Source organism: Falco biarmicus, chromosome 4, assembly GCF_023638135.1.
Source record: "Falco biarmicus isolate bFalBia1 chromosome 4, bFalBia1.pri, whole genome shotgun sequence".
Classification (NCBI taxonomy): domain Eukaryota; kingdom Metazoa; phylum Chordata; class Aves; order Falconiformes; family Falconidae; genus Falco; species Falco biarmicus.
In genome coordinates, this window is record NC_079291.1 from 108,566,513 (window position 1) to 108,593,405 (window position 26,893).

General features: G+C 40.9%; 1 protein-coding gene across 10 annotated transcripts in view; it reads right to left on the minus strand.

Annotated features, from left to right (window-relative positions):
- Positions 1-4,764: 4,764 nt before the first annotated feature.
- The window catches only part of FBLN2 (fibulin 2), a 106,364-nt gene continuing 84,235 nt past the window's right edge, over positions 4,765-26,893 (minus strand). For all 10 annotated transcript variants that reach the window (XM_056337906.1, XM_056337908.1, XM_056337910.1 and 7 more), the window contains 9 exons: positions 19,858-19,992; positions 17,582-17,719; positions 17,116-17,259; positions 13,373-13,501; positions 12,722-12,847; positions 11,950-12,066; positions 11,001-11,129; positions 6,739-6,862; positions 4,765-5,712 (listed from right to left, as the gene is read on the minus strand). In XM_056337906.1, coding sequence (XP_056193881.1) covers positions 5,355-5,712; positions 6,739-6,862; positions 11,001-11,129; positions 11,950-12,066; positions 12,722-12,847; positions 13,373-13,501; positions 17,116-17,259; positions 17,582-17,719; positions 19,858-19,992 — 1,400 coding nt within the window. In that variant the 3' untranslated portion in view covers positions 4,765-5,354. The remainder of the gene's footprint in view (positions 5,713-6,738; positions 6,863-11,000; positions 11,130-11,949; positions 12,067-12,721; positions 12,848-13,372; positions 13,502-17,115; positions 17,260-17,581; positions 17,720-19,857; positions 19,993-26,893) is intronic.

Consider the following 26,893-nt stretch of genomic DNA (forward strand, 5'->3'; position numbering starts at 1 on the left):
ACAGTATGTAGGGCACCACAACGGCATCCTCTCCAACCCCAGCTAAAAAGAGATAAACCACAGCAGATGACATAATTTTTAATTGCACCACAATGTGAGCCTCAGGTCGTGGCAAGTCACTGTCAGCATCTTCCCTGAAAAAGCCCCCTTGGCCGAGGAAGCCTCTGCCCTGGGGTGCAGCTGGAAGAATCCACTCCTGCCACGCTGCCAGCAGCAGTGACAAGAGCCCACAGAGCATCCTCAGGACAAGAAGTGACACCGAGCTGGCCTGCTGCTGCTGGCCACCTCCTCCAGCAGCACGTGCCAGGGGACATCAGGCAGGAGCCCTTGAAAGCTGAGGTTTATCTAAAAGGCTCCAAAGCTCTGGAACAGTCCTACACATTGACTGCTATTTGTAGAGAATATGCAAGATAAAGAATTGTGGTTTAGAAGACAAAAGGCTCAAGTTTGTGACTTTAGTTCCACATCACTGAAAGTGGATATAATTAAATCCTGGTTTTCAATAGCTACTTCAAAATGAATGTCTCTGTGATGCAGAGACACTGAAAGCATGAAGATACTTTTTATTTAACCTCAAAATCTATTTTTACTCCAGAATGCTAATTCTCCCCGACTGGAACTTTGTCTTCTTCCTGGCATGGGTGGGAGAAATGGAAAAATGAAGTGGGGAAAAAAAAAAAAAAAAGAAAAAAAAAAGAATGGGGAAAAAGTCAGGGCCTTTCACAAGAGCTATAGAGAATAAGGAGGGAGACAAAAAACATGCAACAGATTCTCTGTATCCTGCAAACCAGATGAAAGCAACTCCTCACCCTGCAAAGGTCTGAAGGGGAGGACAAAACTTATGCACCCACAAAGGACAAAAATTTTAATCACACACTCAAAGGCTTTACCCCAAGAACATGCAAAACCCCAAATTCAGCACCATAATCACCTCTCACAGTACCAGAGAACTGCAAAATCTTACTTTGTTTTCGTTGTTTTATTTTATTGTTCTCCTTTGCTTTCCATCTTACAGCGCAGAGTTTTCAGTGCTACTTCTTCTGGCTAGACTGTGTAGAGCAGCTTTTTTCAAAGCACTACAGCCCCCAAGGCTGTGCAAGCGAGCAAAGATGCAAGCACAAGCAGTGAACCAGCAGGTGCAGAGCAGAAATGGCTTCTCACCTGGGGCCCAGCTCCACCCAAAAGCTGCCAGGTGCAAAGCTTCTTCACCATCCTACCAGCTGGGAGACAGGGAAGCAGCCTGTGAGCTTTGTAATGTCCCCCTGCTGCCCAGGGCTGAGGCAGGGGCTACAGGAAGGCAGCACCCCCTGTGTTCCCTGTCCCCGGGAGGCAGAGGCACTTTGGGCTGGTTTGTGGGGTGCAGCGTGTCTGTGAGGGAGCAGCCTGCTCCAGCAAAACCTCACACCTAAGGGAAGGGGGATAAGCAGGAGGTGGCTCAGTTTTTCCCTTACTCTCAAGTACCAATACCTGTGCTAAGAGGCATTTTGAACGAGACCTTTGCAAAGGAGACTGATGCTCTGATGTTAAAGCCATTATTGTAACATGTCCCTTGTTACAGCTTTAACATCAAAGGATGATCCAAACCATAAAACCCCTAAGTTTGAAATTTACTTCTGTCCTAAATCACTAGGCTGAGTAATAACTGATATAAAGGGGAAGAAAGAAGTGCATGAAATTCTACTTGGGCATCTTACAGCAAATATAAGAATTTTGGCTCATTACAGTTAACAGCTTACCCTTCCGTGCCGGGTGAGCTGAGCTCTGGTACTCCATTGTGAGAAGGAGCAAGGCCCAAGCTGAGCAACCTGCTGCCTCTTCTCTGTATCAGGCTACCAGAGGAATGCTAGCACAGACTAGTCGGCACCTGCACTATTTTTTACACACGAAGAGACTGTGAAATATCTTCTGCCTGGTGCAGAAAGGAAACAAAAATATTAGGTAAAATCACCTTTCTCACCCATCTACTGCCATTTCCACTATGTGTTATGTAAATTCCAGTCAAAAGACAAGATGATGTTTCATCCTGTAACAGACAACTCAAATTTCTAGCAAACCCACAGATTTTAACTTCTTCTTCCTTCTAATGACAAATTTGATCTTCCTCAGTCTCTTGGATCACTGCATCTCCCAAGGAATACAACAGCCAGGTACAGAAAGGTCACATTTTACGGAGGCAGAAGTAAGCAACCTGCAAAGCTAAGTAGAACACACATTGTTCAGGCAGGTCACATAAAGGCCATTCCCAATTTGGGGAACACAGTAATAATAATAATATGAGGCTTTTACACATATATGATCATATGCCCCAAGTCTGCTACAGTTGTTGTTTTCTGCATGAATTTATCAGCTTGCATAGATCTTGGGTAGCTGCTCTTAATTCCTCTCAACCAGACAAGCGGTGGGGGGCACAAAGAAACTGAGGGAACAAATAAAAGCTACTTAACTCACTTGTTAGAAATGGACAAATTAAAAAAAGGAAGAAAGAAAATCACTGCTGTTCAGGAGAGAATTCAGGAAAGCTATTGCTGTTTCAGGAAAGTACAAGAGGCCGTAAGGGTACAGCCCAGGCCTGAACTCTTTTCACTGAGACCTCTTTTTGTGTACGTGGATACGTGCTTTCATTCTCCGTCCAGGTTACCCAGGCAAAGAAAGGGGAAGGAATGCTACCGAAGATGGGAACTGGGCCTTCTAGCAGGTAGACTGGTTGAAGGAGACTAAAATTCCAGCCCAAAGCCATTGTGACCTTGTGAGAACACATCCTCGCCTGTCAGTGGGTCTTTGGTGGATGTATCTGTTCAAGTTCAATCATGAGCACTGTCCTAAGAAAAAGCAAAGGGTGCAGTGCTAACTGTCCATTGCAGCTGCTACTAACACTGACAGGGCATACGCTTTGGGTTAGTAAGAGGTAAAAAGATTCCTCTGGTTATTCGGGGAACAGAAGATTGTGAAATGACCTTCTGTAAGCCACTCCTTTGCTTTGACCAGTTGCATCAAACAGCGATTTCTAACCTTTTTGAATGCCTACTGGACACAGTGCTGATGGAGACAATTTTTTATAACAGTATTTTTCTTCTAATAGTATGCAAAGCCTTTCCTAAAACTTTCTTTATCAATTACCTGCCTAGAAAATGAAAAGTAGCTGTTAAAAACTGCCAGATCCTTAATGTGATTGACTATGGCTGGTTTTAGTCAGCAAAAGGTCTCCAAGTAACAAATGACTTGTCCATTCGTTCTCTGACAAGAGAGACCGGCGAGGCTTGAATATCATTTACGCTCAATCAAATACTAATGCTGATGGAAAACTCTGGGGTTTGGTGACTCTCGATGTGCCCCACTGGGGCATGGAGAAATGTATCGCCACTTAACATGTATACTGCGTAATGGATCTGAAAGGCTCCTCCAGTCATCACTGCGGCTGCCTCTTTATCTTGCCAGGCCTGTAGCTGTAAGATATGCATTAATTGAAATGACAAATTGCATAAACATGCGTTTCTCAGTTGGCACTTCCCTGCTAAATGCTTATGAAACTGTTAACTACAGAAAACAAAAGATGGATGGAAGAAGATCACTTTTACAAAATTATTTTTATAGAAAAAACAGAAAAGTTTGATGTATGCAAACTCACAGGCATCCCATATTTCACAGCTGGGGAAGAGCAATAATTTTCCCCCGGTAATGGATCTTTATTATGTCAGATACAGAAAGATTTGCACTTTTTTACTGGTAAGAAAGTCCAAATTAAAGAAGTGACTTCATGTGGTAGAAACTGGCCTTGGGATATAGTGGATACAGGACATCTCTCCTCTCACCATATAGGTGATTACAAGATTTTAAGATGCAGTTCAAACAAATGTTTTACAATATAATAAAATCGTTGATTATGGCATAAAAAGCCATAAAATTTGATCTCTCCCTTTTTTTGTGTGTGTGTACACACTGGTCAAAATAAGATCAACTGTAAAAAAGAACAGATTATTATTTTGCCAGGTTGGACCAGATGATCCTTGAGGTCCCTTCCAACCTGGTATTCTATGATTCTATGATTATTAAACTGCAGTGTAGCAAACACCAATATATTGTAGCTATGTGTTTCCTTTAAAACATTGTGCAGAATAATTATAGCTAGAACAAAGGAAGCTCAGAAAATTTGAACACTGGAGCTTTTTTTGGTTTTTGGGGAGGAAAAAAAAAACCCACCAGCCATAAAGAAGTTCTGATATTCATTTCTAAATTCTAACAAATACTTCGATTATACTATGCTTTGCCACATCTGGCCTTCAGCTTTGGACCTCATCCAGTTTCCTGGAGAACAAGAGGAAATGGAGCTCAAAACTTTGGTTGTGCTATTTTCTAAATGGCATAATACAAACCATCAATTTAACTAGCATTTTCCTCTGCGTCATTTAGTAACACAACTGAATTAATTTTCCTGAAGAAAAGAAGCAACTCCCCTTTTTGTTTATTTAAAAAATTGCAACTGATTCCTCAGTGGCACACCCAAGCCTTAAATAAGAAGCAGTAACTAATTATTTCATTATTTCCATGTTCCCTTTCAGACATTCCTTTAAGAATTATAAAGCATCTAATCTGCACTTGTAGTTACCTAAATAAAATGCGTCTGTATAGAAAGGAATCCCAGCACCTATAAAGACAACTACTATAAATGCATTGTGAGTTATTACTCTAAAGCATGACATTCTCTTAAGGCCTTGGTCTTGCACTTATTTAGCATATGAGTAGTCCTACTAAAGCAAGACTCATTCATAGGTTTTTTCACTGGTGGAGTTTTCTTTTATTTATATATATTTTTAGGCAACATATTATGAAAGTTGGAAGGAGGAAAATAAACCGGTAATATGAGGTGAGCTAACCGTCAGTGTACATGTACAGCCTTTGACACAGCATCTCGACACAGAGAAATCGCAGCAAAGTCAGTGGCTAAGCCAAACCATAAGTTTGTGTAATAAAGAGAAATTGTTCAAGGTTTTTCCTTTAGTGGCAAAACCCAATACTCCCAAGTGAATATCTTTCCCCTCTAGTGCAATACCCTGCAGATGTGACTAAACCTAAAAATAATTTCTAAGAAAAGGTTCCAGCATTTAACACAATGTATGTACTGCCTTTCTAACCCTTCCTTCGTTCATTGTCAAATGATGATGTAAAGAATTTCGTAAGTAAACAAAACAAAACAAGATAAAAATTAACTTAATTTACACAACCAATAAAAAAGTTTAAAGCAATGATAGAAAAATAATATAAAGGCTAGATACACTAAATGCCAGTTCAACTGTATTAAGCTTTGGTAGAACAGTTAAAGAGCATAGCACCAATAAAATCCAATGTCAATACATGCTTCAGTATGCATGAGCTGTGATGAAAATGTAAATTTTGGCAAGAAAAGTAGTGTATGTTCCCTGACGCCACAGTTTCATTTCAACATCTAACAAAAAGTCTTTAGGCTCTTTCACTTGTCGCTGAAGATAGACAATGCCCGTGTACGAGTTCAGCCTTCGAGTGCTGAAGTAGTTTTCTTCATTTCCCTTGTTGATAGTAAGGATTATGTTGTCTCCAGCATAGGCAGGTGATGGTCCAATACGGAAAATATGAGCTGGGACCACGATATTGGTCTGGAAGTTCAGCTGGTAATAGGTAATGCGCACCGGGGTATTTTGGCAGTCCAGATAATTAAAACAACTGATTCGTTCACACCTCCTAAGAGATGAGAAATGAAACACGTTCAGTGTCCATGTAATATCAGGTAAAACACATATTTCAGAGTATTGCAGAATATCAGACAAACATGACTCCCAAACTTCAGCTGTGTAATTATCAGCTGCTTGTTCTGCCTTTACAGTACCCATAAAGCATTTGTAAACAATATATACATCAGTGTACAACAGTGTAAGAAAAACATCATGGACATGGGGAGCTGTGTTGGGAAGCTCCACAACAAGGAAAGAGCCAGAGTCATGTTGCAAGCACAGAGCTTGGAAGAGGAGTCTGTGATCCATCACCAACAGCACAAGCCTAGGACAGTACTCCAGGAAAACAAGAACAAAAGCACTTTAGAAGGCAGCTAATAGGAGACAAGCTTCTCATCCTGCAAAGCTGCACAGTTCTATACGGCAGGAGAAGTACGTTTTAAGTCTAACTTAAATCCAACTACATATGGCAACTGAATATGGTTTCCCAAAGCGCTGGCAGCCACTGAGGCAGGAAAAGGGTCGGAGATTCTGGGGCTCCCAAGCCTCAGCTGCTGGGGAGCTGGGAGCAGTGGGGCTGTGCCGTTCCCAGAACCGTGAAGCCTGGCAAGCTCACGATCCTGCTCCCCTTCAATGTTTCAACACTCTCCAAGGAACCGCAATCTGATTATTAAACAGGGAGCCCCCAAACCACTGCAAAAGTGGTGCATGGAGCAGGCAGGCAGCTACTGCAATAAGATCTATTTTTAAAAAAAACTTAATTATAAACAGAGCCCTTTAAGAGCTGCAGCAAGTACAGCTGCAAGCTCTGATGACTGCTGTTATAGCAGCAGTTGGGGGGCAAAGCGGCGCTTCTAGGGCTTGGAAGAAGGAAGGGGCAAAAATGGACAGAAAATCTAGATGGAGGAGTATGTGCTCCAGGTACTGAAGCATCTTAGAGCCCTGAGTATTTACATCTGCCCACAGACAGAAGCACTACGCAACATCCACAGCCACTGGACTAGGCTGCTGGCTTTGTTGTGATGGTAATACTTACATGTCAGAAACTTTTCTGTAGTTGGAAGGGCACTCGAAGGACAGGCAGCGGAAACTGCCCTGGATGTTATAGCAAGTCTCTGCAGTGGAACAGTTATGGGTTCCTATTGCACATTCATCAATATCTAATAAGAAGAAACACAAGGAAAAAGACATGCTAAGTTCAAAAATAAGAAGTAATCACAATTTATGGACTGTAACATGCTTATGAGACGCTGTGTGCATAAGAAGCAAGAGCAGTCTGTGGGTCTGGCTCTGCAAGCTGAGAGTTACCTCTTCAGTACCTGTGCCTGCTGTCTGCAGACTAGGACTGCGAGAACCCTGGAGGAAACACACAGGGTGTGAAATGCACATTCAGGTGAGGTGCGTCAGGTTCATCTCTGTGCATGGACAGACACTGGTTGGCATTTGGAGTGACGGGGTAAATCACATTGATTCCTATTCTGCTAAAGTTCATATGCCTTCTATGGAAAAAAATTTCCTTCCTTGACATTATCAGTTAAAAAGAGATGACAGTACCACTCAGCAGTGTGTGCAATGGACAAGGGATCCCACTCTTCCCTACAAGCAGTTTGTGATGCTGTGTAGTAGTCCTTCCCCTACCTGGCAGAAAGTGTGGCCAGTTGCAGCCACCCAGCACATGGCCAGGGCCTTCTACCATGGGAGGAGTTTCTTTCTTTACCTGTACTTTGCAAACATTGGCACACCCCTGTGAATCCAGCTATCCTCACTCCAAACACATCTGGTACAACACTGGGTTTAACTTCAGGGGAGAATAAACATGGGAGGGAAAATAATTTCTCAAAACCCAAGACCCTCCTGTCTTACTACTTCCCACTGCAATAGAAACCAAACATGAACATGTTTGGTTCAAACCAGACTTGAACATCTAGACAGAATCGCTAGTGTTGCCATATTGTCCCTCGCTCCTGAGGTGTCAGAGATGTGTTGTAAGTGATACTATAAACCAGGTTGAAAGGAACCAGAATAAACTAACTAGATACCAGTAGTATAAGGCAGTGGAACCCTAAATTCTCAGACCAGCCAACCTGCCCACGCCCACAGCTGCTGTGTAAGCTTTCCACAGCTGTTCTGATTGAAAACAGTTTTAAAATAGTTTTCTGAAATGGATGGGCCAGTTTTTACAGCTCCACAGGCCAAAGGTACTCCCTGAAGCACAGTTTCATGCTCACAGCAAGGTGTTTCTAAACAAGCACAGTTCAGCACGTGAGCACAGTGCACACACGATAAGCTCAAATGCTGTGGGAAGCACCTAACTGGTTTCAAACAGCAGAGCATGTGCACAGATTTCTGCACGGTGTAGACACTGCATGCAAGCACTGGAGTACAAGGGTCAGTCCCTGATGAAAGGTGGCCACTGCTATAAATTGCTCACACACTTCTTACACTATTTGTGATCACAACGGCTCCCTCTTCATGGACAAGGCTGTAAAATGTCCACATATCGCAAGCAAACAAACGTTGCCCCGTCACCCAGTCTGCAAAGGGCCTTCCCCTCCCCAGAGCAAGCACACACGGGTGGAGGGATACCCTACTGCTGCCTACACGTGAGCCATTCACAGCCTATTGTGACAAAAGCTGTCCCTCAGGAATAAACAAATCCCATCAGAATAAAAGAACCCATCTTAAAAGCCAACAGGACCTTCTCCCTGACTTCCTGAGAACTGAGAAAGCTGGGCTATGTCAGAAGAAGAATTTCTCTATGCATGCAGGTTGCTCTAGATTAAAGCAGGGGGCAAATACAAAGCAAAGTAGCCAGTTCTATACAGCTGCATAATAAAGGAGATGTAAGCTCTACCAGACTGTTATGGCATATGGGAACTTAAGAACAACACTTTAGAACGAGGTGCACATTTTTGAAAATATAAGTTAAATATAAATATCTTCCCGTAATGAGAAGTAATGTTGCAGAAGACATAAAAGAACATTTAAAGCTCAAAGACACTTTATGGCCTAGAACCTAGACGTGGTTACCTAAATAATATGTACGCACAAGCCGTGGGCCTTAAAATGCTGAAAACCAGATGCAATAACAAGGATCCAGCCTGAACAGAAAATATTGGCAAAGCTCTCACAGTCACATTGTGTACTCCCAAATGTCTAGACAACGCACGGAGGCTTTAAAATGAAATAAACGCTAACAGACAAACCATGTGGACTATGTAGGGCTCTGCAGTTCTGCCAATTGTCACAGAAGAGGGAGACTCTTAGAGGAAAACTGTAACCTCCCCCTCCCTCCATTCCCCTGGGATGAGAACTGATTTCATACACTGAACTGACTGGTTTAGAAGTCTTGCAAAGAAAAGTATACAATAGGAAGTAGGAGAGAATCAAAGTAAATTAAATCCCTTGCTGATTCTCAGAAGTGCCCCTAGGTGAAAAGAGAATTTCTTCCATATTGCAATCATTGTCATGAAAGCACTCACTTCACCAGTTTGGCTGTGCTGCAAAATACCATAGGCAGTTTCTCCAAAAAGATCCATATGTTGAGATGCTATTACATGAGATACAACTCATCTGTTTGGAAAAAAAAAAGGTACAAAGAATGTACCACCAGTAACTCTTAAGAGCTGGTCAGATGACGAGCAACCAGCACCAGATCTCTAGCTGGTAGAAACCAACAGAATCTTCTCAAGTTTAGTGCAGCTGGCATCAATTCAGACTGCTCTTCTGACCACGTCTTCAGAGACACCTCCGTATATAAGCCTTCCCAAACTTGTAACTATAAACTTGCAGAGCTCAAAAAAAGGGCACGTACTTGGGGGCTACTCCTAGTGCGTGACCAAACGCCAGCCTGCCCAGCCACACGCAGAGCTGCCACACGTGCTAAGTTCTGCCAGTAGACCAACGGCGCCCTTTAAGGAGGCTGCACGTACCAGGTGGCACAGGCACTCTGAAAAGCCTTTCCAAGTGTCACTGTACAGCTCGCTCACTTAGCAAGGCTAGTCTATATAACTGGAACCCTCTCCCCTCAGGGTGAGCGTGCACGGAGGATTTCACACCACGCAAACACCGCAAGTGTGATCCATAGGTCTGTGTGGCAAACTGTCCTCCTCCACCTCCAGCACCTGGAGCGTGCTGGGTGCCTCTGCCTTGGGAGAGCTGTGCTGGCCAGTTAACGAAGTGGCTCATGCTGTTAACTCTGGAAAATGTCCTCAGCTCAAATCTGACAGAGATGGCAACTAACAGGCAGAAAAATAATTAGCAGGAAAAAAAAAAGTCTGAGGAGAGTTATAGCTGCAGTTTTCTAAAGGTGAGTTTTATGTAAGAATTTAAGTGCACATGGATATAATGGCATTCATACCGAAAACCACATTTTAAAAAACTCCCAACTTTTAAAATCTTTAAGAAAGATTTTAAGCATCATTTAGCCTGTTTCCCTGCTCCAAAGTCAGGACCAAGTACGGTCATGCCGTTCATGACATACAAAGTGTAAAGTCACTGCCAGTACCACGGAGAAGAGAACTTAAGCACAGGAGATAGGTAACCAAAAGTTATGTGAAGGGCTCCTGAAAAACTAAAGGCAGGAAATACCTGGTAGTTAGTGTAACCGACTGCAGGAACGCATGTAGAGTACATAAAGGTAACGAGATCTTCAATCATCATTATACAGTCAGTGCATCTTTTGGAAATGGGGGAGTTTTACTTCAAAAACAGACAGCTGTGCAGCAGATGAAAACCACCAGACACCCAGAAGACACTTCTATGATTCTGGAGAAAAAGGGTGTGTGTGTGTGTGTAGGATATAAATCATTTACACTAACATCTACTAACACCAACATAATTAAACTTAGGTGGCAGACTTCTGGATGTCCAAGTCCACATTACAGCTCCTACATTCACTCTCAGTTTTCTGGGGCAGGAAAGTGCATCTCATAATGAAGCCACAGATTTCTGCATCTGGCACCTCTAAAAAAATGGATCACTTACTGCTGTGCCAAGGTGCACATACAGCTCATGCAAGTAATCACGTGCTCCAATTTGAATGATGAAGTGGGCTCCCTTAGGAATTCATTTAAACAATTAGCTCACATTGACAGGAGAGTTGCCACAGTACTTTTTTCTAGCAAAAGAAAGAGCTGACACTGCACATACCAGTATTTGGCAACTTTGTCAAACACTGGCTTTTTAACAATGACTAATATCAAACAAGGAGTCTTGACTGAATAACTGTAATGGTTTAGATAATTTCAAGGATTAAAGTTTCATAATTAAAGTTTCAGTTCCTAAACTTCTCGTTACCTCGACAGGTTCTTCCATTTGCTGCCATGGTATATCCCTGCTCAGGACAAGCACACTGATAACTACCAGGAACATTGACGCAGCGGAAAGTACAAAGGATGCCGGCACTCTGTGTGCACTCATCGATATCTGGGGGAAAAAAAAAACCACAATTACAAACATATGACAAAAAGAAAAACAGAAATCTGGAAAGGGACACTGTAAAAACACAAGAAATTTTTTATCTGGTGAATTTCTAATATACTCTTAAACAAGAATGCAACCGTGAAAGTTTGCCATTGCTCTAGGACTGTTGATGGTGCTTTCTGAAATGCTGCACACAAGATGCTTGCTCCCAAAAATGCTGGTTGCAAGTAGTATGGACTCTCAGAAAAGTACAAGTCCTGGGCACATCTGAGTTTGAAAAACTCTCTCTGGTACCTCTGTAGTTCTTCTAGGATTGTTTTGGGGGCTTCCTTGCACTAGGAAGAATGTGGATTTCTGCATCATTTCTTAATGGAGACTCTCCAAAGTGTCACTATTGGTAACTTCAAGAAAACAGGCAAAACCCTTCCTGTCTCCATCCTGATCACTCCTCATTCACCCACCAGCAGCAGAAGCAGGAGCAAGCCTTCATCCAACCATGGCTGAGAGGAGGCTTTAATTAATGTAATGGAGGTATAGATTTATCTTCCTTTTATTTTTTTAATCATAATCTCTAGCCCCATGAAACAATAACCTCACCATTTCCACAGTCACATAAATGTACTCCAGCCCCCAGTAGGAGGCATGAAAATGAACTGCATTTTCCAGTAGCTGGTAGAGTTCCCTTTTGCAGCTTTCGCATCAGTGTGTCACTATCATCCTTAGCCATCACCTGCAGCACTAGGTGCTGCTGAGAGTCAGACAGCCCCAGCTGTTAAAGAGTATACGCATCTTTAACTTGCTCTGACAAAGCAGCAAGCCTTACCTTTACAAGAATGCCCGTCTTCTGCTAGCTGGAAACCTTGCCTGCAGTAACACTGATAGGAACCATAAACATTGGCACACTCCTGGCTGCAGGGACTAGTATCACATTCATTCACATCTGTATCCAAAAACAAACCCACAGACATTGCCACAATGGTTCAGAATGGTATCTTCCACTATATCTTGCCTCTCAGAATAGCTACCAGATCCTTCTCATCACAGTGAGTAAGGATGGATTAATTTGTCCCAGGAAGACGCTTCTGCTCCCTAGACAGAATGCATGGGGATTCTCACGCAAGAAGTGCGAGATGTCTGTTGCACCTGACTTTTTTTTCTATATATGCCAATGCAAACACATACACATGCAACACGTGTTTCAGACCTTATATGTTATGGTTGATTAAAAATATGCAATCATTTCCTGAAAAAAGTAATGGAGAATTTACAAAGGTTCTATACAATTAAAAATAAATTTTCCCAAGTTTTGTCACTACCAAATTTCGTCTTTATTAAAATAAGAATGAAAGTCTCCGATTCTTTGTTACGTTCTCCTTTTCTCTCATCTGGAAGGAAAGGAAAAAGTGTGTGAGGGAAAGGAAGAAAGAGAAGAAATTTGTCAGCTTTCATCTGACAGTTTGAGTGTTCAGCTGAATATCTGCAAATTTGAGCACACATAAATCATGGGTTTACTGTATTTATATTTCACCTCCACTTCTCTAAAGTCCCTTAATTCACACCGTAATTTCTTCTCCGTAGAAAAAAATGTCTGGTACCTTCACAATGCTTCCCATCATAAGACAAGCGGAAACCAGAAGAACAAGTGCAATGGTAGGACCCAGGGGTGTTCTCACACGTGTGCTGACACAGGCGTCCAGGGTAATTCCAGCACTCGTTTATGTCTGCCAGCATAATAAAAAAAAATTCAATCAACTTAGAAAAAAGACCATCAAACCAGATGCAGGAGGATATTTTTAAAAGTGTCAGAGATTGTTTTGCGAAGCATGGAACACTGCAACCTCAGGTTTTATGCAGTCTGACTTTATGCTCTAATTGGTGTACAGTAGTGAGAAAATACAAAATGCTGTATCATAGTCTCTTACGAAGAAAGTTGTGAAATCTTCAGAAAGATAAATTTCTACAGCTGTAGAAGTGTAACCCCTAGGAAAGCACTTTGCAGATGACTTTAATTGATAACCTCCAGCTCAACCAAACCAAGGACACCCGGTCTGAAATCACAGCATGGAGTGGCAGAGTTCTAAATAGCCAGTCGCACTGAACAACAACTGCTTTGGAGGTGATTCCATTATCTTTTGAGGCACTGCATTGCAGAACTAATAACTGCACACTAGGATGGTGCTAAATACTGCCTTCAGGTCCAAGGCTCAATCAATCAGTCGTTTCATCTCATCTTGTGCCTTACATACCAATGCAGCTTCTGCTGAATGCATCGTACTGATATCCCATCTTGCAGTCACAGCGATAAGCCCCAGGAAGATTATGACAAATCTGCCCTTCGCCACAACGGTGTACCCCAGTCTGACACTCATCCACATCTGCAGAACCAGAGAAAGCAATTAGTTTAAACACAGTTTGCTGAAAATCAATGTTTACAAAGGGGGTGGGGGTGGCAGCACAAAATACTTGATTAAATATCAGGAATAGAAACTGTTAGGGTTGTCCCCTGGCCCACTGTGCTCTTCTCAAAGTCAGCTTTACATAAGTAAAAGATTTGAAAAGCAATACGTTATCTTAAAAGTGAAAATGGTAACTGTAACTGCAGTGGAGCTTTCCCAGCATATTCTGCATTGCAATGTAATCATATTTTGATTTTGATCAAACCATGACATTTATTCTGATGTTCTGCCATTACATGAGTCACGCCAAGCAATTTAAGCAAAACAAGAACTAGCCAGAAATTCTGCTCATCTCTTCAATTAAAGCAATTGCTATTTTCATCTGCAGTTGCCCTTTCAATCTTGCTTCTGCTATCTACCTTTTGCTCTTTCCCTATGTTGATATTTTTTCTTTTATCAGTCAACTCACATTTTGATGTTCCTCATGGCCTCTCATCAAAATTCCAATACCAACAAATTAGCTGATTCTCCACTCACATGCATCACTTCCAATCTCATTTTAAAAATCCTCAGATGAAGATGAGAGTTTTCAATACATGCTGATTTACAAGACTTGCAACATGACTAAATAGCTCATCAGTATCTAACAAATCCCCGTTACCATCTGTGACAAGAAGCATCAAAAAGTCTGATTAACCCTCAAAAACTTGTGTTTCTTCAAGTACTCTGAGTTCTGCCATCAGATCCTGCTTCCTTCCTATTACTCACATCTTCAACGACTTTTAAAACCCAAATCACTGTACATGTAATATTAATTAGGATGGTAGTCTAAGGCTGGAGGTTCTCCATACTGCCCTATTTGAAGTCATAAATGTGAGCACTATGACATTTCAAAGGGTTCCTGGGCAGCTCTCCATCAAACAACAGCACTGGAGAATGCTCCAGAGAGCGTTCACTTGCCGAGAAAATGACGGGGAAATGAGAGCAAGTTACAGAAACTTGGATTTGGAAAAGTGGAGATTATATCAACCCTGATGAGAGGTGCTAACAAATACTTTGTTCAATATTTCAGCACAGGCTCCCACCTACACGGTCCCTGCTGGCACCAGGGTTAGGGAAGGCAGGGAATGCCACTTGCCAAGCAAGGAATTCCTGATGGGCTCATAGATTTCTGCTGAAACAGCCTCCTCACTTTCTTTTAAGATCAGATGTAGCATCAAACCAACAAAGTTTCTAATGCAGACACTAATTTGTAAAGTAGGAGTTTTATTTACAATGAATTCATGTGTGCGACCATTTCATTAGTTTGTCCATAATTATATATTCCATCACGTTCACACTTTAATTATTTCTAGTGCATTATACCATCAGAAGTGTGCCATATTTCACCAGTTACAGTAGTTTTCAGTTAAATGTAAGAGGTATTTTTTAATAACTCATTTACTCAATCGGAAAGTATAAACAGTTTGAGGAGAAATGAATCCTGTGAACAGAGAAGATGACGACACAAGTGTAGTTCTGCTGGAGAAACATTTGCAGATGATGTATTTACTACTGTGAATATATCTGAATCAGGAATTGAATTAGCTATTGTAACGCCTTAAAGGAAATAAGTCTTTATTATAGAGAAGGGAAATTAGGACCATATGCTTTTCTTTGCTCTTCTCCATGCTCTCTGCCTACTTAAAGAAAGCCATATATAAAAAAACCAAAACCAAAACAGCCAAAAGATAGAGACTGCAAACGGAGACTGAGCACAGAGAGCAAAGACAGAGAAATCACCAATTAATATTAAACATTTGTTCACCAAAATCAAACTAGAGAAGCTTCTTTATACCTGCTCCTTAAAAATATTGTCAATCATGTAAAGTAGAGACGAAGTGTCATCAGTAATTACAATGTATTGTGTTATCTCATCATGCTCTAAAGAGACCAATGCTGTATTGGTAATGGCAATTTCATCCTCTGTCACGTATTTACACACAGTCACTCTCTTTTAGGAACAAGTGGGGAAAAAAGCTGGATTCTTCCTATAAATCATCAGTTTGAAATTTAAGAACGTAATTTGCCCTAGCCATGATTAGGGCTTGAAAACGAAGACTGTTAGCACTACAGCCAGGACTTCTGAGCTGCTCAGTGAGGACTGCTGAATTGCGACAAAAATGAGATTCATGGAGCTGTTGGCATGGTGGTAACCCTCAAATCAATTTCAGGGTCACCACACTTTACCTGGTGCAAACACATCTATCCCAGCTGACTGCTGAAACAGAACCAATCGAAACCAGCTGAAGAACTGGGTCTTTACAGCAACGGAGACATACAGGACTTTTGGCCCTTCCCTTTGTAACAACTGAAGCATTTCAGGCTGCTGTGTAATAGGGCAGCGAATGACACTGCACTACTTTGCCCTGAATTTACACAACACAACCTCCTAGAGCTGTGTTAGGAAGCCTTCTAAATGTCCTCATTTATAGGCATAAACTGTCCCCCGTCTTCTGCTGCTTCCAAATCTTCCTCACCTTCTGACTGGCCAGTCACCTTCTACATGGTCAGGGTAGTCCTGGACGTAAAATTGGGAAGGAAGACAGAGCCTAATGAAGAGCAAAAAGGAGAATGCAGAAATTTCTGTGGAAATGGGGTCTGTCTATACCACTGTTTTTCACAAGTTGCCAGTCACAACCAAATTAATAGCTGCCAGTATGGCTTCCACCCACCTGTAACATCGCACATTGTGTTTATTTTTCATCCTTCCTTTTATTTAAAGGGAGCACAAGTAGAAATCATTAGGATATCATCACTAACCAAAATGCTGATTTGTCATTTTTTTATTTTTCCCCTGCTGTTGTTTTAGGATTTCCTACCTCATGTAACAGCACGTAGGGTGTTAAAAAACACATAGCCAGCCTTGCCTTGGGCACCCAGGACCAAGCTTTCAGTTCCTTTGTGCCTACTGTGCTCATTTACAGAACAAATGCTAATAAGTGATGAAATCTGCTACTCTGAGTCAGTAACTCCATAAACACATTGGAACAAATACAAATCAGTATCAAGCTGTGTGCCAGCCTACATGAATATTTCATTCTTTCCACAAAGAAAGTAAGAATTTATTCTAAACATACACACAACTGGATGCAAATGGGGAGCACCATTTGCTACAAAGTGGTGCTACAAAGAGCATCCACTTAGTACTGCTCTTGTGAGTCCACAAACGCAGCGTTTCTCATTTGCCGCATCCCATGGCTTCAGATCATATCACTTACAGTGGGATACTGTAAAAAAAAAATAGCAAAGGATCATGGTGTTGACTGACAGCAGGAGTTTAAAAACGAACTAAATAATATTCACTCCAGAATGGAAGACAGCAAATCCCATATGCAGTCGAAACCGGCGCCACCCGGCATACCTCCGTGCAGCAGTCAGACATCAGTGCAGAATCCTGTAGTCCAAACAAATCATTGCACTGCTTGGACAGCAAATTCCCGTTCCTCAGATCCATTTAGGAATCTGGCAGTAACTCAAACCCTCTTTTTGGAACTGAAATGTACTTTTTCCTCTGAGAGGGCACCTGCCTGGACACTGGAGTCTGACCTTACCGATGCATCGGGTCCCCTCCTCATTGGAGTGGTAGCCTCTGCTGCATGTCAGCATGTTCCTCTGGCAGGTGTAAGACCCAACGGTATTTATGCAGTTGAATCCTGGTTTACATGGCTCAGGGAGAGATGTGCATTCATTAATATCTGGTGAAGAAAATGAATTAGAATAGTCACAGAAGCTATTTAACCTTTCTGGTCTGTTTTCTTCCAGCTGTCACTTCTTTCCTTCATTTCAATTTCTTGTGCCACAAAGATAAGGCTGATGAAGGTCTGCTGTGGTAACATGTTCAAATTCAATATGCAAGCGTGCATATCTTTAAAAGGACAGCAATGTTTAAATTAAATTCACAGCAGGATTTGAAGAAAACTACATGTGGTCAATACACACCCCTTGGACAGGCTAAAAGGAACAGGAGTTGGCCAGTGCTGCTGCACATATTACAAAAATATTGCTGATCACACTTACCAACACAGTTTCCCTCAGGGTCTTGTAAAAACCCATCCATGCAGCGCTGCTTTGACTCGCAGTAGAATGATCCTTCCGTATTCTGACAAATGAAGTTTACTTTGCAACTATGACTTCCTCTCTCGCATTCATCAATATCTGCAAATCAGATCAAAACACCAAATTGTGACTAGTCAAGCTGTAATTTTCAGTAGCCTTCACGACGAGTTAACTCCTCAGAAAGGAAGTTAGGAAGCATTATTTAAACCAGACATCCAGTGTTGACTATGGGAAATCTGATGCTTAGGGGTCTCTTGGACATCCACTTCAGCACAGGCTTCAGAATTTGTTAGGTCCTGCAGCAAATTTGATTTAGGTCCCTACTGCTTTTTTCACAGCGTCCCTTGTACATCACAAATACTGGAATATCTGCAGTTTTAAAGACATAAAGACCCAAATTACAACCAGGAATAACCAACACACAATAAAATGTGTACCACACTCTTCCAAAAGCAAAATGGTCTCTTATTCCTTGTATATCTCAGGGATTCTAGGTAGAAACCTGCCTCCACTGAATTTGATACTATTGGGGCACCTCATTTGAACAGGGATAGGATTTCACTATGTACACAGGCACGTGTGTGTGTATATATATATATATGTACTTACATACACAGAACAAACACTTACCCAACTCTGAAAATTATTCTGAAAAAAATCTGAATGAGCGGTAGTAATATTAGTAACAAGTTTTGCTTTTTTTTCCTACTTTGCAGCCAGAGCTCAACACAGCTTTTTTTTTTTTTTTATGTATATGAAATTATTTATCAAATTATGTTCACCAACTTAATGCTTGCTTTCTAGGCACATTGAAAACCCTTCCTGCAGTTTTCAAACTTAGAAATTTACATGCAACTGATATGTGTTGAGTAACTGCAGGTATCAGCTGGTACAGTGGCATTGCTAACATTTTCCAGTTGAAGAAAACCCACCTAGGAACAGACTTCAGTTATAAACATGTTTGAAATTCAATTCCGTTCAATATTTTCAAATGCTGCCTTAACATACACTGGCTCCTGAGAACACTCCCTATGATGAACATCTTTACTAGAAGGTAAAGACAAACGGAGGAAACTCCACAGCTGAGGAGACCCTGCTCCTCCAGGCAGACAATGGGAGAACTGCTGGCATTTCTCTTTCTGTTCTAACTCCTCAGATAAATGTTAAGGTCACAGGGGAACATCGGAAGTCTCACAGAAGGTACTATATTAGTAGTCTTCCTATCACATTTACAGACTAACACAAAAATGTGGAACTGAGGATTTCATAAACTTCTGCAAATTCAATAGTTATCCACAGGCAATTTTACACATAGTCCTGAAACTTTAGTCTTTCTTATAAGTCATTAATTTAAAGGCTAGTTTAAAACAAATTAAAAACATTTGTAAACTTTAGTCTGTTATAATATATAGACTAGAAAGCCATCCAGATTAGCAATAAATGTTAGAAATGCTACAGAGTCAGACAACAGAACGAGACATTCACAAACAGCCTCTTTAAGTAAACCAACTCAAGTAAAACTACTTATGGCAGCTGTATATAAAGCGAGATTTCTGATCATTTTTATTTTGTAACTTATGTTGTATGTCAAGAGCTAAGTTCTTTCCTTAGGCATCTCTTACTCCAGCTGTCGGGAAACTCTTTGTGCAAAAATTAGGAGTAAATAACTCTGACTTCTGCCCTGGAAGGCAGGGTCCATATGTCTCTTGCATGCTCCTGTGCTACAGAGCAACTTCTGCTGTGCTACGACCACTGATGTTAGCTTCTCCGTTAAACCTCTACAGAGACCAAGAAGGGGGAGATGGAGAATAACTTCTTAACCCCATGACCATTCCAAATGTAAATAAATGCAGACAGACCTCTTAAACACAGGAAGGACCAGGCTGAGGCAGTGTTCAACACCAAACAGTATCAGTCCCTTCAGAGAAAAGCAGAGCTAGGCAGAGGAGCATAATGGGGATTCCTCCATCAGTGAGATCTCCCTCTAATGCTTTAAAAACAGGGTAAATCCTAATTCATAAGGTTTCATGCAGTTTTCAAATAATTTATTGTTATTGCTGGAAACTATTTCAAGTAAGAAAATGTTCAGAAGGAGTCTATGAAGCCAAACATCTCCATGATGATGAGCCTTTTTTAGTCACAACCCTGGTATCACAGACCAGTAACAATAAAAAGGTTTGCAACCCTTTTCCTTTTTCGTAACAGCAATTGCATCAACTGAAAAACACTTGTCTTACCAACACATTCTCCATCCTTAAGTTCGTAACCTGGCTGACAGCTCAGTTCCTGGAGACATTTGAATGAACCCATCGTGTTGACACAGTGCTCTCTCCGCTGGCAGGTGTGCGCGTCTGTTACACATTCATTAATGTCTACGAGAAACAGTTAAACAATTCAGTGCCACATATTTATCAAGTGATCTGCCTCTTCCTGCACTTTTGGAAGGAGTCAAAAGCTCAAGTGAAACCATTTCTTCCAAAAGACAGTCTATATAGGCTTTGCTACAGTGTTCTGATGCAAGACTTTTTTTATTCCAGGATCTTTTGTTAACACAGAGTAACTCAAGAGACACAAATCGCAGGGAGATCTCCTTCTCCCCTCTTCCTGAATGATGGCGCAGGCACTGAGGACAAGGGATGGACAGAATGGATTAAATGCAGGGTGAGCAGAGGATCGATAACCAGCTTCTGGTTTACTGACAGAAACCTCCTGGACAACTGAATGAGAAGTGATTAATGCTTATTGCTCATTACCAGCTTTTCATATCTCAGCCAATACATCAGTCCTGCTGCTTCATGCCAGATAGGCAGGAGCTGCTGGTGTGGAACCGTTACAAGAGATTGGTACTGAAACTGCCTGCCTCGCCGAATGTGGCATCACTCATTTCCTAAGGAATGCGTCATTAGAGCTGGATACACAAGAAAATATGGAGAGAGGGATCCTGAAGGCTCAATCAAGTCTGTAAATTCACATTTAAATCTTTAAAGAGATCTGATTTCAGCAGGTGGAGTAGTAGAAAAGTTATTTTTTAAAAATCACTTCAATAACAAGATTGCAGAATGCATTGGAATACGTTGGAATGTATTTCCAATTTGGAAAGGAATACGCCACGCCTTTAAAATGATACATTTTGATAGGCATGGATGAAATAATCTCAAATTCATGCTTTGCTTATTTTAATAGTGAAAGCTAGGAATAGCATGATGAGCAGATGCTTATAAACCACAAAAAGGGGTAGAGACTGGGAAGAGAAACTTGCCATTCTCCACAAAATCTTACACGTTCACTGTTCTATATAAAGCAAAGAAGTATTTCTAGAACTAACAAAAGCCAAATGTGACCAGAACCATTACGAATCATCAGGCTTCTCTGAGCATGAAACTGTTTTCATACTAAACAATATAGCAAGTATTGTTTAAATCAGATTTCCATTTTGGCTGTAGGACCTCTTCCTCAATGAAGTACACCACCAGATATACTTCCCTTTGTGGAGCATGAAAACAAAAAAAGCCATTTTAAAAGCTTTTTGCCTTAGAAAACGTGTCAGTTTGTTTTCTACCAAGTAGATGAGGACCAAGCACCAAGGAAATTCGGTTCCTGCTGAAGTCAGCTAGCTGGTGATGTGTGCCAAGTTGTGCAAGACCAGTATGTTAGCTTGTTGCCATTTCACTTATTATTTGTGTTTTCCTTTTGTTGCTATTCTTCACATGCTGCGTACTCGCTTTCCAAAGCCAGCTGATTAATCCTCAGCAAGGTCACTACCACCAGCTGGATATCCTTCTGCCTGTCCCACATGATGTTGCAGTACTTCCACGGAGTGGCAGGTATTTGACTACTCCAAAGATTTTACAGGGTTATGTCCTCCTAATGCTGGTACAGTTTCCCAGTTCCTACACACCAAAATGAAAAGTAAGGAGCAAAATTCTCATATGTGGTCTCGGGGGAGTGGGAGTGACCATACCCAAAACTGAAGCCCCCCTCCCAATGCTGAGAGAAGAATATGAACTGCTGTGGTAGACCTCTCCCACCTATCTACACTTAGTTCTTAAATAAATTTGAGATCTTTTATTTTTTTTTTATTTTAGAGAAAAATGGTTCTGGATAGCCACTTAACAGTATCCAAACCAGGGCAAGACTTTCTACTAGCTATACAACAGTTCTCCAATTATCTTTTCTTGCAAACCACAAAAAGCCTTCTCATATAAACAAATCATCAGCACTACACTGCATCATATGAACTGAAGTCAGTTCAGCACGATGTCAGAAGAGCCACTGGGAGGAAAGCATGTTTGTCTGAAATACTACCCAAATAAAGTGGGAAGCATTCCACCTGATTAGCAGGTGTAAATAGGTAAAAAGAAGGTTCAGATTTCCAAGAGAAAAAGAAATCTAATATAATTTCATGTTTTGTTTATCTTTTTTGATTCAATTTTCAAATTTCTAAGTACTCGTGCAAATAAGCAGAACCGGCCGGAATGCATTTGAGGAAATTAAAATTATGGAAACTGGAAGCTTATGTACCGAATTTCTGCTTTCAATGAAAGTTTTGTGCACAAGTGACACACTGATGATCTCTAAAGCCTAATGATTGTGGCTTGGGCTGAGATGGGAGCCTTAAACTATTAGCCATGCAGTATGCAAAGCTCCACTCTTTCCTCCATCTCTGGTATCAGGCCAGTTGCCAGCCCACCAAAGTTCCTTTTTCATTTTATTAAACAGGCATGCCCTTTTTTGTTCCTTTTTCTAAATGGTCATGCCCCAGAATGAGATCTCAGAAGACTTGCAGCATCTTTCTCATCTGTCCATGACATCACAGAACAGTGTCCCTCAGCATGAGCGTGAGGTGGGAGAAGGCACTGTTGGGAACATGGTCCCAGTCTGTGCTGGGGCAGCACACGAGCTCTCCTGTGCTGGCTCTCTTCAGCCCAGGCTGCACCTAGTGTCATTTTGCTCTACCATTATGGCACAAGGTAGAGGGGAGTGAGGACTGAAAACATGTTTATAAAACAGGACACTCTCTCTTATTTTCTTCCCTGTTCATTATCCATAAAATCAAGAGTGCCCATAACCCATCTCTCTTCAGTACTGCAAAACAACTGAACTAGTCAGTACAATGCTTGACAGAGCACTAGGAAAAACATGAGTTATGTTTTCACTTTGAAACAAAGTTAATTCCCAACATCAGACCAGCTGTAGTCTTCATACAACACAATTATGGTTCTGAGGTAGGGCAAGATTATATTTAAAAAAAAAAAAAAACAGGAATAAGAGGAAAAATAATCCAGTAATACATTAAAAAAAAAGTCACGCAGTTCATTTTTGAGAAATCTACTAGGTCTATGTGTGTGGCAACAACATTACTCACTTTATGTCAGTAAAAACCAAAATGAAATGTAATTGTGTAATAGCTCTTCTTTCCCTGGAATTGTTGAAAACAGCAACATATATGTGACCCCTGAGCATATCTGTTGTATCTAAGAAGTTGACATTTTTGCAAAGAAATATCAACATTTACCTAGTACTATTTTTTTCCAATACGTACTTCAACATTAAAAAATAATCTTTATACATGTTTTATAAAAATGTGAAATACAAACTTTTTTTTCCTCTGCATCTGTCGTTTCTCATGGGTTTTTTTTCTCTCCAAATTACTTCAGCTCAATTTGTTTCATGGAATACATCTGTTTAATTTAGACCTGTTGTTATTTTTCAACCATCCATCTCATGCTCACACACAGTCCCTATGGTTCAGCAATAAAATGACCACTTATGGCTCACCCTGGCAGGAGGGAAAATGTAGATGAGAGTAGCAAAGAAAGTAGCAAAGCATTCCCCCATCAGTGTGCATGTGGGTGGTGGTAATGACTTTGCCTGAAAGTCACCAGGAAAAGCAATCCACATTAAAAACCTCCAACCTGGCTCTTATCTCTGGAGAACATGGAGTTTTCAAGCCTAGACATTTTAATATCTGTTCACAAAGTTATACAAAGCTGGTGTGTGCAAGCTATTTAAACAGCTGGTGACTCTTCATTGTGCATGGTTGGCTTCCAGGAATTCTGGATATCTGCTCTTGAATGCACCTGGAATGATAATTTTCCACAGTTTGACTAAAGGAAATTCAACAGATAAAAGGTTATCAGCTGTTTGGTTGCTGTGCAAAGATTGTTCCTCCCATCCCTAAAATATGCAAAGAGTAACATCATTAAAACAATAACTTGCAAACAAATTACCAAAGCTTTCCTCACGGCGTTTGAGATAGCTCATGATGGAGCACACAAGCAGTTAAGCTGGAAAAGGATACCTTAGGCAAATACGGCTGCAATGAGGCAGTTGAACAAAACAGAAACCACAGTATGCTTGTGGCTTTCCTCTGACTAGAAAAGTAGGAAAAATGTGAAATACAGCAAAGTTCTCCAGGCACCACACAGAGCAGAGCTGTATAAGAGTACAGAGCGCACAGGGTATATCTATCAAAAAAGAAAGAGAAACTTTAAAGTTTTCTAGATTATTTACAAGGACACCTGTAAAAACCTGACTTACATTACAGAAATACAGAGGTTTGTTATTTAGTGAGGGAGAAGAGGATCTTCTAGCTTTACAAATGAGAGTTGTATCTTTCATTTTATTAGCAATGCCTGAGGTTTCTCTTGCATCAGTCACAATAAAATTCTGTTATAATGTCATGGGGTAGAGGACAGGAGAGGAAAATAGTGAATAAAAGGAAGCACTTGGCATCTTCTATAGCACCTTCTGCCAAAGTTGCTAACAAACATGCATTAATTTAGTTTCAAAACACTCCTGGGAGATGTAAAAAAGGACAGGTACATCCATACTGCACAGTCCAGGCAAAACATCAAGGGATTAAATGGCAAGATTTTCAGAAGCAGAATGCAAGGTGAGGCAGTTCCTTCAGCTGCTCACTTACCAGACCTTCTATTCAGAAGTGTGGCACATGCAGCAGGCTCTGTGAAAGCCATGAAACACACCATGCAGACTGTGGCCAGCTACAAATACCATCTTCCACCTCACAGTCTGGTATGTTGTCTGTAAAGGCATTCTTCCTTCCAGTGGTGTTCTGTCAGCCATTAAATTTGAACTAGATAATTTCATTAGTTTTCTATGCTTACCAGTATCTCTGATTTCAAAATAAAATAGTATTTTTTTAAAAAAATATCCAATTTTGACAATTACAGAAGATGGTACATCACATTTCTGCTCTAAACTATGACACTGTCCAAACTTTCCTGCTCATGCCCTCATGCCATATGATGGTCATTAATAAGAGGAGATCACAGAGCTTTAAAAGACAGAAACAAAACCAAAGCTGTGATGGTCAGAAAAACAATGTTATAAACATAGGGAGGAAGACAGGGACGGAGAATGTGAATGTATTCACACATGACATTACAGTCACAGGCACTGCTGCTTCCATTAACGACTAGAGGTCTCCATTTTTCCAGGCATTTCCACCGAGCACTGCTGCAGCTCAGGTACCTCCTAAACCTGCCTGAGAAAAATTCAGACCTCATCTTTTTGAAGCAAATTAAGTCCTCATAAATATACTTGTAAAAATAGAGTGGTTTCTTATATGAACTTAAATAGCAAGGACGATACAGCAGAATTATGGTGAATCTTTGACGGTTACACAAAGAGATTTGTGCCAGAATCAACAAAGGACTAATCTGAATTTTAAAATTCCATCACTTTCGAATGGATCTTTTCCACTGCCCAGATTTATGCAGATTTCTTGAGCTCTATTTATGAAGTTTTGTTGTTTCATGATGTCTGGGGACTTGGCAGTATTGACATTGTCCAGAGGGATCAACTGCTGTGTTTTCTTAGTCAGTTTAATAGTCATCAGTACTGCTGTGGTCATCATACCTATGGACTTTTATGACTTTTGCACAAAGTTATATGTATCCTGAGAATGTACTGCTAGGGAAAAAGCCAAATGGCATACAACTCATGATGTTAAGTGGCTGAGCAAATGGTGCACATGTGTTTTTACTAACTCATATTTAAATGTCATACGCAAAGATGGCCAGAGAGCCTTTTTGCACAAATGGTTTAAATGCATTGCGGAGCATGAAGAATTATGATGCTGTGGTAAATGGCTTATACCTATCATCTTACCAACACATTTTCTATGCCTGTTGAGTATAAAGCCCTCTGCACAGATCACTCTGTGGCTGACACAGTAGAATGATCCCAGTGTGTTCACACATAATTGGCCTCTGGAACAAGCGTGAGCACCTGTGAGGCACTCATCCAAATCTATATCAACATGTTGCAACCAAAAGGGAAAAATAGAATTCTATTAGAACAATTTCTGAAATGAAACAACACTTCTTTCATGCTGGAGATGCCTAAATGAAGTGTGTTGGAGCTACTATATCAGCACCGTGCTACAATACATACAGTGTTACGCTGAAAACAGGGCTGGAATAAACCCTCGGCGATCATCTCATCCTTGCTCACACCCCTACACTTTTTGTCATTCCAGAAAGAGCCATTCTTAAAAACAGGCAGTCACACAGAGGCAACACACACTTCTTGGCAGGAAATGTGTTTCAGCAAACCACCACCCTTACCATCAAATACTTACTTTAGCGTAGATTATAAATGTCCCTTGCTACAATTTAAACTCACTATTTCCACTGACACTTCTGAATTTTTTCACCTCCTGTTGGAAAACGATTGCCTTGAAATGCCCATTTTGATTCTGACATTAATTAATCAAATTAGCTTCCACCACACTTGAGTAAGCAATGCACAGTGAATATATTATCTGGTGATATTAAATTCCAATTTTCTTCATGGACTATCTGGAATTTCATGAAAATTATTCGTTATTCAAGAAGATCTGAGATTAAGAGTGATGTGGATCACTTGTGAGCTATTCCGAGTATCAGAAGCTTCTACTTGCATTTCACTGCTGGCTGTTATTGCTCCCATACTTATAGATTTATAATTAAAGTATGTCACAGGGCATTGCTTCTGACCCCCAAAATCTTTCCCTAGCAAGCATACCCTTTGTCACTACCCAGACTTGTCCCTAAAAATGTATATAATGTGAACAATCATGATGCAGCTTTGGAATTTACTGTTTGTCACTGTGCAGGCCTGAGCTTCAGTGTCAAGTGAAACACATGGAGCTGGACCAGCTCACAGCGAAGCCTCATTGAATCCAGGTTTTCAAGGCAAGCAGAAATCAAAACAAAGAAAACAGGTGACAAGGCACAGCTGTAGCTCTAAGGGCGTTCTGCAGGTCAG